This window comes from Acinonyx jubatus, chromosome C1 (genome assembly GCF_027475565.1).
Source record: "Acinonyx jubatus isolate Ajub_Pintada_27869175 chromosome C1, VMU_Ajub_asm_v1.0, whole genome shotgun sequence".
NCBI lineage: Eukaryota > Metazoa > Chordata > Mammalia > Carnivora > Felidae > Acinonyx > Acinonyx jubatus.
The window spans coordinates 36,638,373-36,652,380 of record NC_069381.1 but is presented as its reverse complement, the minus strand read 5'-3'; the positions used below and the strand labels follow the sequence as shown (position 1 = coordinate 36,652,380).

At 39.1% G+C, this 14,008-nt stretch overlaps 1 protein-coding gene across 2 annotated transcripts in view; it reads left to right on the top strand.

The window, feature by feature from the left end:
- The window catches only part of EFCAB14 (EF-hand calcium binding domain 14), a 38,217-nt gene that overhangs the window by 7,326 nt on the left and 16,883 nt on the right, over positions 1–14,008 (top strand). For both annotated transcript variants that reach the window (XM_015070581.3, XM_015070573.3), the window contains exons 3-4: positions 1,109–1,254; positions 10,559–10,657. In XM_015070581.3, coding sequence (XP_014926067.1) covers positions 1,109–1,254; positions 10,559–10,657 — 245 coding nt within the window. The remainder of the gene's footprint in view (positions 1–1,108; positions 1,255–10,558; positions 10,658–14,008) is intronic.

Here is a 14,008-nt window from a genome sequence, read left to right as displayed (position 1 = left end):
TAAAGGAAATGTACAATAGCTTATCAGGCAGAAGAGGAAGGACTCTTTCAGGCCTCTGCATTCAGGCTGGCAAATCTCTAAACCAGTCAGAAGTTACAGTTTCCCAAAGGAAAGTTCAAATATCACCCTGTGCTTCACCTAACATGTTCCTTTATCTTCTATTTCACTTTGAGCTTTTGGGTTGATTTAAGATTTGAGGAAACACTTTGCTGTTTATGAAAAAGATTTAGAATTGTAATCCTCATGACAGCACTTGAAAGGTGATTAAGAACCTATCTTGCATTTGACCAGTTTGAGATATAAAAAAAGTAAATCTAAGCACTTCGAGATATACTTTTGATGTCACCTTGAGCATTAATGGAGTAAGGTTTATAAATCTTCACTGACTAATCACAAATCTCCTTAATTGCTCTGGTTAATACTTAATATTTATTTATCACTTATTGTATGCCTGACCAGCCCTGTTTAGTACTTACTTTACAGCCATTCTTTCACTTAATTCCAAAAATCCTCGGGGCGCCTGGGTGGCTCAGTTGGTTAAGTGTCCGACTTGGGCTCAGGTCATGATCTCACACTCTGTGAGTTCGAGCCCCGCATCGAGCTCTGTGCTGACAGCTCAGAGCCTGGAGCCAGCTTCAGATTCTGTGTCTCCCTCTCTCTGCCCCTCCTCTACTCATGCTGTCTCTCTCAAAGAATAAACAAACATTTAAAAAAACTAAAAATAAATAAAAATAAAGCCCTATAAAGTATATTTTATCCCTGATGAGGAAACTGAGCTCAAAGAATTTGAGTAATTTACTCAAGATCACAGTAAGTTACACAGTTAAGATCCAAGTCCAACTCTTTTTGCTGATACTTTATCATTTTTAGCCATCTGACTTTTAAAAGTTGCCTGTAGTGAAATAGCCCCAGTTAAAATGGAGCTTTAGTATTAAAGATATATGTTTGCATAAATAAAAGAACAGTATAGCTGATCAGATACAAATTCAGTCATCCTATCAGGATTAACTTTACTAATCTGTCTTCTTTCCTAACGTATGATCATTTTTTCATCTTGGAGTCGTGAGGAACTTTGGCTGTTTATGATTATTCTTGTTTTTGCTTTTAGTGGAATCTAATCAGAAAAGCTCATTCCAAGAAATTCCCAAACTTAACGAAGAACTGCTCAGCAAACAAAAACAACTCGAGAAGATTGAATCTGGGGAGCTGGGATTGAACAGAGTCTGGATAAACATTACAGAAATGAATAAGCAGGTAGCAAATGTGTGATTTTATTTCTGTGTAGTCTGTGAATATTTAGTTTGTTTAGTATGAATTTGTAGGTATAGAGCACTCACTTCCAGTTGTCTTACTTTTTGAAATGATGTCTTGCATGCTATGATCCGAACACATTACAGTCAGGCAGAATGGGTAATAGTTTTGCATTTGCCAAATATTTAAGATGTTAGCCTTTTCTGTAAAGCAACAGTTTTACCAAATAGAGTAGTTTGGAGGGAGTTAGAAGTTCTTGAGTCAATATTTCCTAAGGAGCATTGTAGGTGTCAGATAAAGAAAGAGTGTCATTCTGACCTCTAAGAAAAATGGGTAGTCTATTTGTATTAGATAATGAGAGCTTATTTTGTTTAATTAGAGTTCACAGACTTACAGTTGCAGCCTTGAGTTTAGTGCTATACACTGTTGTAAGAAAAAAAAAATCTGTAAACCATCAATAGCTAATAATAGTTATTCTAGAGTAGCATAGGAAGAGGTAGCAGAGTTGGTAGCAAGCCTAGAGGAAAAGCCCCTAAATTGGCCAGTTCTCAGTAGGCTTTGATTCCAGAAGAGGGGTTCTGCCATAGGAAAAGGGCTAATGCAAAGGATGTTGGTCGAGAATCTCCTATGTATAAGGTACTATAGTTGCCACTAGGTACTCAGCCTCTGTCCCCAGTTTTTGCAGTTTAGTTACAAAAGCTATGCATTGGCAAGACAACTCAAGTACCAAATGAATGGTATACCTGCAAAGTATTTAAAAATAAATATACCATCTTCATTGGAGCTAAGAAGATACTCTCTTCTTCAGAATGGAGTCACAATGTTCGGAATCAGCCACTGGCAGGGAGCTCTGTGCTAGAATAAAGTGCTTACACACATTTCCAAAGCTACCCTCATCTTTCAGCAGCAGTGTGAGAGGGGCAGTTCAGCTCTTGAGACCAGGGGTCAGTGGCCTGTGTCAGTGGTTTTCAGACTTTGGCCTCGAACCCATAAAAATAAATGTTTTATGTCATTACCCAGTAAACATTTATCTCCATACATATATGGGTAACCTAAATAAAAGTTTCTGAAAACAGTAACTTACCCTTAATATGCTTTATGTTTACTGGTTTCTATTCAGTTCTATTTCTATTCAGTTCTAAATCACTCATGAAATAATTGATGGGTTGTAGCACCTAGTATTTACTTGTTATCATTTGTCTTTGGATTCTCAGTAATAAAGGAAAAGCAAGTATTCACTCCCTTTTTGTAAAAAGAATAGGATAAATTGTAGCCTTGCTTATATTGACAGAGCAAATTAGCAGTTTGACCAGAGATTATATCAGGTGAAAATAGACCACAGCAAAGCACTGAGAAATAATTAATTAGCATCCCTCACTGGGGCAAGCCATGGATTCCATTGATATAGTTAGTCATGAAGAGGCAAGAATGAAATCTTTCAAGATGAAGAGTCAATGTCAGCTCTTTCCCATCTCCTTCACGTAAATCGGCATTGTGGGAAGAGTCAAAGAGGAAATTGGTACTTGGTGTGAGAGGTCACACAGATTTTCAAATGTTTGCTACATATTTTGGCTTCTGAACTCTCTTTAACCAGGAATCTAGCAACAAAAGAATCATTTTGTTCTTGGCCAGGCTGTTATTTTTAACGCAAGAAGTACCTGGGAAGGCAGGCATACAGACAAGTTTACTTCAATCCTAGGGTTTCATGTACAAAACTGGGAGAGATTGAACTGAAGCCCTTTCCATTTTAGTCTCCATAGATCTTCAGAGATGAGGGGACTGATGAGACCAGCCTGATGCAGAGGAATTCTCTTCTGGCAACGGCATAGGAGGATGCGTGGTAGTGAAGTGAGCTTTATGTTGGTCCAAGGGGAGCCCTTCACTCTCTGAGTGATGTTCTGAAATTAATGATACACATATCTGATGGTGTACTCAAGTAAAAGGCATTTGTCCTAAATCAAAATAGGTCTAAAAATAAAATTAGTATTTAACCATGTTTCCATATCTAAGGGTAACTGTCAGTTAAGATGCTTTTATTGGCAAATTATTTTTTAAAGAACAACTCAGAGTGGCTTAAACAATAAGAAAATGGATTATACCACTTAACAAGAACTGTCCTTATCACAGTGTGAGTTGAAAAAAGAAAGCCATTAATTTGAAATAAGTTAAAATCAAATTTTGCATTGCAAACCTTTAAACTAATAGTTAAAATCTCATTTACTTTTCTGTTTTATTCATGAGAAATCTCTAATTTCATACCCATAGCCATTCTCATCCATTATAGGGAGTCTCCTCCCCCTTCTTTGAAGGCCGGTAATTCAACAAATGTTTAATGAGCTGCTCTTTTAGAATTAGGCCTTGGATTCAAAACCAAAAATGATGTGACTTCTGCCTCAAGGCTCTTACAGTCAAATGGAGGAGATAAGAGTGAACAATTGTTATACAGCCTCTTGAGCAATAAGAAACAGGTCCACATGAGTGCTGTGAGGGTATTTTTAAGTATGTATTAACGAGCATGCTGGGGCCAGACGAGGCTTCTCACGTATCTTGAGCTGAGTCCTGAAGGGCACATAGGAGTTGGCCAGGTGAAGTTTGCAGAAAGAAGAGTGTCATAGGTAAAACATTACTAAAGTTTATCCTTATTTGGAGATTCTATATTTGTGAATTCACCTACTTGCTAAAATTTGTTTTTAACCCCCAAATCCTTACTTGTGGTGCTTTCATAGTCATTCACTGATGGGCATACAGTGGCAAAATATTTGAGTCACCCAACACAAATGTTTCCAGGTGATGTCAAACAAAGTGACACTCTGTTGTTTCAGCTCTCATACTGTAAACAGATTTCCTTTTCGAACTATAGTTAGTGGAATGTTTTCACACTTCTGTGGAGTTTTTGGTGATTTCACTGTTTGAAATGTCCCCCTAGCATAGTGCTGAAGTACTAGCTAATATTCCTAAGTGCAGAAAGGCTGTGATATGCCTTACAGAGAAAATACGTGTGTTAGATAAGTTTCAGGCATGAGTTCGGCAATATACGTTTAATAAGATGTCTTTAAACAGAAACACACGTAATCAAGGGTTACGTATAATATTGACCAGTAGCCAAAAATGTGACCAGAGAGCTCTCAGGAACCTAACCCTCTGCTTCCCTTAGGAGCAATGGTTCAGTAGCCACTAATTCAGTTTTTGCTGCAACTTTCTAGAACGTAACTATTACAAATAATGAGAATATATTCTATGTCCAAAAGAATAGACAAATGAAAACCACGGTGTGTTTAGAGAATTTTAGTAGTTCATTATAGCTATAGTTTGGCAGAAAGAGGCCAGAAGTAAGGATATGTCAGCAAGAGCCAGAGGACCTTGAGTGCCTTTTTATAGTATGCTCTGTATCCCTTTTGGCACTCAGTCCCAATAACCTTATGTTATAATTATTTGTATATGCATCTAATTACAGTACAAGGTCATATACTGTAGTGCGAACTTTAAGCCTGATGATGGTGATGATGATGATGATGGCAGTTAAGATGACAACTGCCATTCATGAAATGTTTTCTTTGTGTAGTCCACTGTTAAATGCATGACATAACGTGGTCTCCTTTTTTGGTTCTATAGCCCTTTGAATTAGGAGGTAGTATCTCCATTTTACAGATATGAAAACGGAGGCCCAAAGAGGTTAAGTAGTTTGCTCAAGGTTACATAGATGCGTAGCATTGCTAACATTAAAATATTCAAGGCATGGGAGCCCGTTTTCTTTCCAGTTTTCCATTCTGCCTTACATCTTTATATCCTCTATAGGATGCAGTAAGTGCTCAGTAGATCAAGTTGAAAGGTTGTGATGTCAGGTTTCTACTAAGACTTATCATTCAACACTGATGATTATCTGTTTTAGTAACTTTTTTACTTACTGTTTAAAGAATCCTTAATTTTAGCCCCAGAGCAGAAAAAGCAGCATTTCAGACTTTATAGTAGGAGATGGTCTGATAAGCAAATGGTCTACAGTAGTTATTTTTAATTCTGCTAATGAAAAGTCATGTAATATGCATAAAAGTCATGAATAATCTTTTGGCTGGAATGTGGAATTTTTTCTTAATTCAACTTTTGAGACTCTTTGAACTACAGCGTGTGACTTTTAGAGATAAATTCTGTCATACTTGAATCCTATCTGACATTCTAGAATGTCTATTAGAGACCAGAGGAGTCCCAGAGATAGTAAAAGGAGAGTGCCCCTTGTCTGTCCACTCTAGTTCCACATGTAGCTTTGCTGTAATTTTCCACAGATACTAACATTACTCCACTCTTGAGAGAGGAGTGCTGACAGATGGAGTCCAGCTTTGCAGTTACGGGGATGTAGTTGAGTCCTAGTGACCAGTGTGGGGCTCAAGACTTATAAATAAGAGGTCCTAAGTGATGTTTGGTAATTAGAGAGTTAATGGTCAGCGCATCCTCTTTCAGGGAGGCAGCTGATACCCTAGGCCTGGCTTTCACCTGCTCCTCTGGTTTTGGGTGAAGTGGTGGCTGCCCCCAACCACACTGGCCATTTGTGGGGTTTTTTTTTTGGGTTTTTTATTCCAGGTGTCCCCCACCCCTGCCTCCATCCTACACTGGCCATTTAAATGGGAGGCAGTTGCCATTCTTGAGATACTTCTGATTAGCATCAGACTCTACCGTAGCCTCAGGATATTGCAGTACCCGGGAGAATAGTGTCTACCTGGATCACTCCACCCAGAACACAGCTTGTGTCTTTTAGGACGGCCTATTGTCAGTGGAAGGAATTTGTTCCCTTAGGTGGCCAAAAGGTAACTGCAAAATTGATGGGGCATGTAGAATAACCATATTCTCACCATCAGATTGGTATTGAGTTGATTGTGTACATACTTTGGAGTACTCAGTAAAACATACCTACCTGTAGGATGGCCTCCTTCCTAGCTTTTATATTTGAGCTAAGCATGTTCAGATAGCCTTGGAAGGCCCAGTGAAGGGCATGGAAGAAAGGGCCAGCCAAGGAAATCTATTAAACCCTTCCAGAGTTGTGATGTCTTTTTCCTATGTGTATTTCGTTCCCATCTTTTGTGTTTAAAATTTTATGAGTAGTATGTGAATGTATTCTTATGTAAGGTTTAAACAGTAAAACACGTAAGGAACTCTTATGAAAATTCCCTTTCAACCCTCATCTCTGTATGTTCCCCCGTCACATACACATTTCTTGTCCCCATGGGTGTCCACTGCCATTGGTCTGGACTGCATTCTTCTAGTCCCCTTTCTAACAAAATCATAATAGCTTTTAATATGAATTAGCTTATGGGTTAGCGTGTGTGTATGAGACCAAATGGATGGAGTCATTCAGTATATATTATACAACTTGTTTTGTTCCCTGAATACATCTCTTTATCCTTAGCAATAGATAAAATGGTTTCTAGTGTCTTGCTATTACAAATAAGGAAGGAGTAAATATTCTCGTGCGTACATCTTTGTGTACATGAGCAAGTTATGTGTAGATAGATTTCTAGAAATGAAATTGCTAAATTAAAGGATATAAGCACTCAAATTTTGACAGATACTCCTAGATAACGTTCTTACAGGTCTTCTCCAGTTTACATTCCCATTAAGAATGCCTTTTTCCTTATGTCCTTTTCAAACCCCAGTATTATTCATATCTTTTTAAAGGCGTGGATTAAAGCAACCTCTGTGATGTAATTGCTACTCTTAAGAGGTTATAGTTTGCTGAGAATATCTCTGTGGGCTGAGGTTTCTCAACCACATTGATTTCAAGTGCATAGAGTTGGAACGTTGAAGAGTATTCTGAATATTTTGGAGCATTTATGGAGAATTACATGTTCAAGTGCTTATTAAATTTCACTATTAAAGAGCTAACACGAGGCGCCTGGGTGGCTCAGTCGGCTAAGCCGCCGACTTCGGCTCAGGTCATGATCTCGCGGTCCGTGAGTTCGAGCCCCGCGTCAGGCTCTGTGCTGACAGCTCAGAGCGTGGAGCCTGTTTCAGATTCTGTGTCTCCCTCTCTCTGACCTTCCCCCATTCATGCTCTGTCTCTCTGTCTCAAAAATAAATAAACGTTAAAAAAAAATTTTTTTTTTTAAATAAAAAAAATAAAGAGCTAACACTTATCAGGTATTTTGTTTGTACTAAGAACTATGCTACGAACTTTAGTTATATATCTCATTTAATCCTCGTGGCCTGTATTAGTCATCTTTCACTGTGTTACTTTTGTCTCAAAACTTAATGACTTAAAACAGCAAACATTTGTGATCTCACAGTGTCTGGGGGTAAGGAATTTGGGAGCATCTTAGTTGAGTGGTTCTGGCTAGGATCTCTGTAAAGTTGCATTTAAGATGTAGGCCAAGGCTGCATCATGTGAAGGCTTCCCTGGGACTAGAGGATCTTCACTCGTATGGCTGTTGGCAGCAGGTCTCAGTTCCTCTCAATGTGGGCTTCTCCACAGGGCTGCTTGAGTGTTCTCATAGCAGGGCAGCTGAGCGAGTGATCCAAAGAGGAAGCCCTGGTGCTTTTAAACACCTAGTGTCCAAAGTTGTTGTCACTTCCACTGTCTAGTGTAGGCTGAAAGGAAGTCACTAGGGACAGGCCACACTCAAGGGAAAAGGATGATGTTCCACTTCTTGAAGGGAAGACTCTCAGACACTTTGTAGACCTATTTTAAAACATTCAGATGTCCCTATGAGATGATTGTTGTTAAACAGTTTTTATTGTTTTAGGCATTTTACTGGGGAGAAAAATGAGTCGACTACTTATTTAGGCTTATCTCCTCCTTCCTGGCCTCTACCCTCTACTCTGCTTGGACTAGTCTTCTCAGCGTCCATCCTAGACACAGAGTGTTCTTTCTCAGCCATACATACATTGCTTTCAGTAAATACTTAACCAATCCTTGTCTATGTGCCACGCATATTATGGAAAATGTGAAAATACACATGGTCCTTGATGTCATGGAGCTTACAGTCTAGTGGGAGAGAGTATCCTTAATCAAGTAATCACACAAATACATAAATTATTGTCACTTTGAGAAATGCCATGAAGAAAAGGTATTCCTGGACCCGTTCATGCTGTTGCTCCCTATTTCCTAATGCCACACTCACCTATTTAACCTAGGAAGAATAGCTGCTTTATTTTTATATATAAAATCCTTCTCCATCAGAGTCTAATTTGAGCCCTCCTTCAGTGAAGCCTGTCCCTTTCAGGCTACACAAATATTCTTTTCACTGAACTTTATTCAGTATACCATCTAGTACTTAATTATTTCTTTAATGTTACCTACCTACCTCTACCCCTCCACCTCCCTCCTTCCCTTCCTCCTTCAGTTTCTCCCTTCCTCAGTCTCTCCCTGTTTCTCCTTCCTCCTCCCCCTTTCTCACTCACATTACAGTTCCTTCCACTGAGCCTTCTTTCTGTTCTTTAGATATGCCAAGCTCTTCCCTGCACAGAGGCATTTGTCCTAGCAATTCCCTCCGCCCTGCAACGTACTTCATTCAATCTTTGACTAATTCCTTATTATTAAGATCTCAGTTCAATTTTCATCCCTCATCGAAGCCTCAGCTAATCTAATCTATTTGCTACCATCTAATCTAAGGTAGCAACCCGGTCACTCATCAAGTCAACTTATTTTAAATTTTCTTCTAATGCACCTCACTAACCAGTGTTTTTTTTTTTTTCTTTAAAAAAAAATTTTTTTTTTAATGTTTATTTATTTTTGCGAGACATTGAAAGAGCGCATGTGGGGAAGGGGCAGAGAGAGGGAGACAGAATCCAAAGCAGGCTCCAGGCTCGAGCTGTTGGCACAGAGCCCAATGCAGGGCTCCAACTCAACAGTGAGACCATGAACTGAACCGAAGTTGGACGCTTAACCAACTGAGCCACCCAGCCACCGCACTAGTGTTTTTCTTATATAAAATTGTCTGTCTGCTTGCACTAAAATGTAAATACCACAAGATCACTCACCACTGGTATGGAATAGGTCTCATTTGTTGCAGTAATGAATGAGTGAAAATGGACCCGAAGTCCCTGAACATACCCCTCCTAAAAGGAAACAGGTAAAGAGAACTCAGTTCCTAAGTTACTGGGCTCCTTACTAGGCTTCTTGTTCAGAACACACTGTCAATTGCTCCAGGAATCTGTTGAAATTCTTCCTAGTACTTAATCTGGTGCTTTTCTTCTTTGTTTTTCTTTCACCTTCTACTAGGCTGTAAGCTCCTCGAGAGCAAGCCTCATGGTCTTGTTTGCCACTGTCTCCATAGTGTCTGCAGCAGTGCTTAGCACAGAGATGCCCGGCATTTATTGAAGGAAAAAATGAAGGATCAGGTTTACTTTGTCTGCTAGCTCTCTGGTGCCTACCAGAGTTAGGCACATAACAGGTGCCCAGAAACTTGAGTGGTTACTGTGTGAGGCCATTCTGAATATAATTGCTGTTGGTAGATCTGTGTTCTGATCCTAGAATTGGGGACAGGAAAGCAGTTTGGAACTAAGAATCTTTAAAGAATGTTTTGAGCCACACGATAAAGGTGTTTAGAATGTGATTTCTACAGCCTGAAATTATGTATTATACAGATTTCCCCAGTCCTCATTCAAGAGAGAAATCCAGCTATTTAGAATTCTACCCCTAAATAGCAGACGGGAAGACACATTTTATTTTTATTCTGTTCCAATTTTAATACATGTACTGAATCAGTCAGCGAGTCAGTGGGTATTTATTGAGCCCTTTCAGGTACAGAGTACTACTTTGATTGAGCTATTGAGTTTGAAATGTTAATCACATTGTTAAACCAAAACTGATCCCCAAGTAGTTTCAAGTGTTGTACAAGTTCCTGTAGACTATATTTTGTGATGATGGGCTTTTACTTTATAATGTATGTTCCCACTTGGTCAGCAACCAAAGTTCAGTAAATACCCAACGTGTTATTTTTTTTACCAAAATGAAATCTTTCAGGGGTCCTTGATCATTAGCCTCCTCCTTGTCCAATTGTTGAGGGATTATGTTACGATTACTGCATCTTTTCGTTTATTTAAGATTTTGGATCTTGTAGCTGCCAAGAGTAGGGTAAGCAATAATACTTCCCCTTCCCTCTTTGGCACTAGTGTTTAAATTGAGCAGAGAAAAAAGAGATATTACTACTGCCTTCCAGATCTCAGTTCTTTCCAAAGTGCTGCAGTTCCCTTTCTTCTCATGAGCTGACAGGGTATGATGTCTGGAGTGCCTTCATACCATCAGCAGCCATAGAGTCTGTGAAGGAAGCATTCATTCTCCAGATTCCGTTGTCATTTTTTGTTACTCTCTTCCTTTCAGATTTCTCTGTTGACTTCTGCAGTAAACCACCTCAAAGCCAATGTTAAGTCTGCTGCGGACTTAATTAGCTTGCCTGCCACTGTAGAGGGACTTCAGAAGGTAAGTGCTGCATTTGGACACTGAGATTAACCTGTTGCTGTAATTTTAGCTTCTTACAAGTTTTCTTTGAAAGCATGGCATTTGAAATCCTCTGGCCCAGGAGGGCAGTAATAGAGTATATCACTGTGTTCTGAACAGTTCAGAACATCTCTGTTTTAGTTTGGTTAGTTGGGCCTTTAATTTGCAACAGGTGAGTTTAGTTGTGGTTTGTACGGATTCACACCTTTTTATTTGCCTCCCTGAATCCCAGGATTTCTCTTCGGGGACTCTTAGGTTAACAAACGTGGGTTTGCTTCTCATCACTTGCCTTTTCAATTCATCATCCACAATGTCCTCATGAAAGCAGACCACTTGTACAGGAGAGTTGCTCTAAATTGCTATTTTTTTTCTTGGTTAAGAGGTTGTTTAAAAACAATACTAATTTGAGGGAAATGCAAGAATTAAAAGTTTAGGATATGATAGGTATTGGCAAGGATGTGGAGCAAAGAAAACTTTCAAAGACTCCTGCTGGGAGTATAAATTGGTAAAAAGCATTTTGGAAAACATTATATATTTTTTTATAAAGGTAAAGGTGCACATACTCTAAGCAATTCACTCCTATGTATATATCCTAAACTCTAGGGCCTAGGCAAAAAATAATTTGGAATTTTTGTTTACTTGATCCCTAGGATTCAGGCCCAGAGCAGGTGGCAGTAACAAACCAGGTGAATAATATAAAGTGATCTGTAGAGCTGAATAGGGAGAGTGGCCACGGGTAGGAAGGAGAAAAAGGTGCCTAATTGAGACACAAGCAACATCAGCCCCTGCAGCAGGAAACGAAAGGGATTCTGGAGCAAGGGAGCCTTAAAAAAATGGGTCCCAAATCTAGGATCTTTGACTTTTAAAAATTAGTGTGTGATAAGTTTTATTATATGCCAGGCTCCATAAACATATAAATCATTTCCACAAAGGAGTGAAACACTACTATGTCACATGCAGAAACAGAACTTTGTATTTTATAGCCATACCACCCATGTGTGCTCAGTCTCCGTACTTTCCTGTTTATCCAAGATGGTCATCTGCTTACAATTTAAAGTGGGGGAGGGAGAAGGCAGGGAGACAACCATAATAAAGTAAGTTCTTCTTGTCATCATTCCCAAGGGTCCAATGGAAAAAAGGTAGGCTTCTGTAATCTTTAGCACAGAAACAACTCTGGCAGTCTTGCGTTAGAAAACGCCATTGAGGGGTGCCTGGGTGGCTCAGGCAGTTAAACGTCTGGCTTCAGCTCAAGTCATTGTCTTGAAGTTCATGAGTTCAAGCCCTCCATTAGGCTCTCTGCTGTCAGTGCAGAGTCCTCTTCGGATTCTCTCTCCTCCTCTCTCTTCCCCTCCCCCACTTGCTCGCGCTCTCTGTCTCTCAAAAAATAAATATTAAAAAAAATTGGTTTATTGCACTTATTAATTCAATAAACATTTGGGGAGCTTCCTCCAGTTTGTGCCAGGCATTTTGCAAGTGGTAAGAATACTAGTTTCAGGGTTTTGCTCTGGAATTCACATGGCTCTGTCAGCTGCTTCCTTAAAAAAAAAAATCTTAAACAAGAGCTTACTGTCTTGCATCCTAATGGGCTCGTACATCCAACAAGAGAGGATTCTCTAACAGTAGATGTCTTTGAACACCCATCACTTCTGTTAACAACAGTTTGCATAGATAACATCCCAACTTAGAGACTTGTACCAGTGTGTTTTCTCTTTGCAAATCTGTGTGTTTATAATGTCAGATAACTACTTTTAATACAAGTGGCTCAGTTTTGAAGTGGTAGGTCATCTCAGATACCTGACTTTAGTGTATCTCGTTGATTTTTTTAAATGTTGAAAATGTCGTCTCTTGGTCTTTTGGATTCTTGGCTGTCAGTGTAATAAAAACAACCTTGGTTAGAAATACTAACATATTTAGTATAAAACCAATAAAACTGTCAGTATATCTTAATAAAAGGCAAACATCCACCAAACAGTAACACTCTTTTGGATGTTCCCTTAGGACAGGTCTTTTTAAAGTGATGGTTTCAGAATCATGTTTCCCAAGTCCCCAGTCCACTTGGGCTCCTTAAACCTAATGAAGACAAAGTAAGCCACTACTCACGGCTCATTCCACTCAGCAGATGCTGATGGGATTCTAAAGCAAAGGAGGAACAAACGCTGCCAAATGGAATTTTTCCTTCATCTCTGCAACACTGGGTTTCCCAAAGCCAATAATGCTTCCACCCATTTTCATTTAAAAGCCCTCATTTGCTCCTGACACAGTGGCAATCTGCAGTGTTAGCTGTGGCCTTCTGCCTGTCTGCTCTACCACAGGGCTTAGTAAGGGCCATTGGTAAGAGAACCTTATCTGTGGGTTCCAGATTTATGAACTAGAATTTTTTTTTTAAGACAAAGACTTAGTTTTTCTCTAGGAAAAGTCCTTTAAATTGGGAAAATTATTTGTTTTACATATATAATTTTATATATACAGGTGATCTTTGAACAACGTAGGTTTGAGCTGTGCAGTCCACTTGTACATCAATTTTTTTTTCAGTAAATACAGTACAGTCCTGTAAATGAATTTTTTTAATGATTTTCTTTTTTGTTATTTATTTTGAGAGAGCAAGCACGTGCACATGGGAGAGGGACGGAGAGAGAGGGAGAGAGAATCCCAAGCAGGCACCACTGTGTCAGCATAGAGCCCAGTGCAGGGCTCGAACCCACAGACTGTGAGATCATGACCTGAGCTGAGACCAAGAGTCGGGCACTTAACTGACTGAGCCATCCACCCGCCCCTCTCTTTTGATTTTCTTAACAACAGTATCTTTATTGTAAAAATATAGTGTATAATACATATAATATACAAAATATGTGTTAAGTGCTTATGCTATTGGTAGGCTTCTGGTCAACAACAGGCTATTTTAGTTAAGTTTTTGGGGAGTTAGAAGTTATATGTAGATTTTCAATTACATAAGGGGTCCGCACCCTAACCCCTGCATTATTGAAGAGTCAACTGTATATAAACATAAACGTGTAGATTCCTGTTAATTGTCTCTGCATACGCTACATGAAATTCAATTTGAAGAGGCTTGAAATAATTAAAAGTACCGGTCAGTGCTTACCCTAAAATTACAGGGATAGACCACTGCACTCCCAAAAGAATGGCGAAAATTGAAAAGACTGAAGGTAGCAGTATTGATGAGAATATGAGGGAACTGGAATTCTCCTACATTGCCAATAGGAATGTAAAATGGTATAATCATTCTAGAACAGATCTTGGCAGCTTTTTAAATTAAGTAAAGCATATATCTACCATATGATTAGCCATTCACCTCCTAGGTATGATGGTGATAAG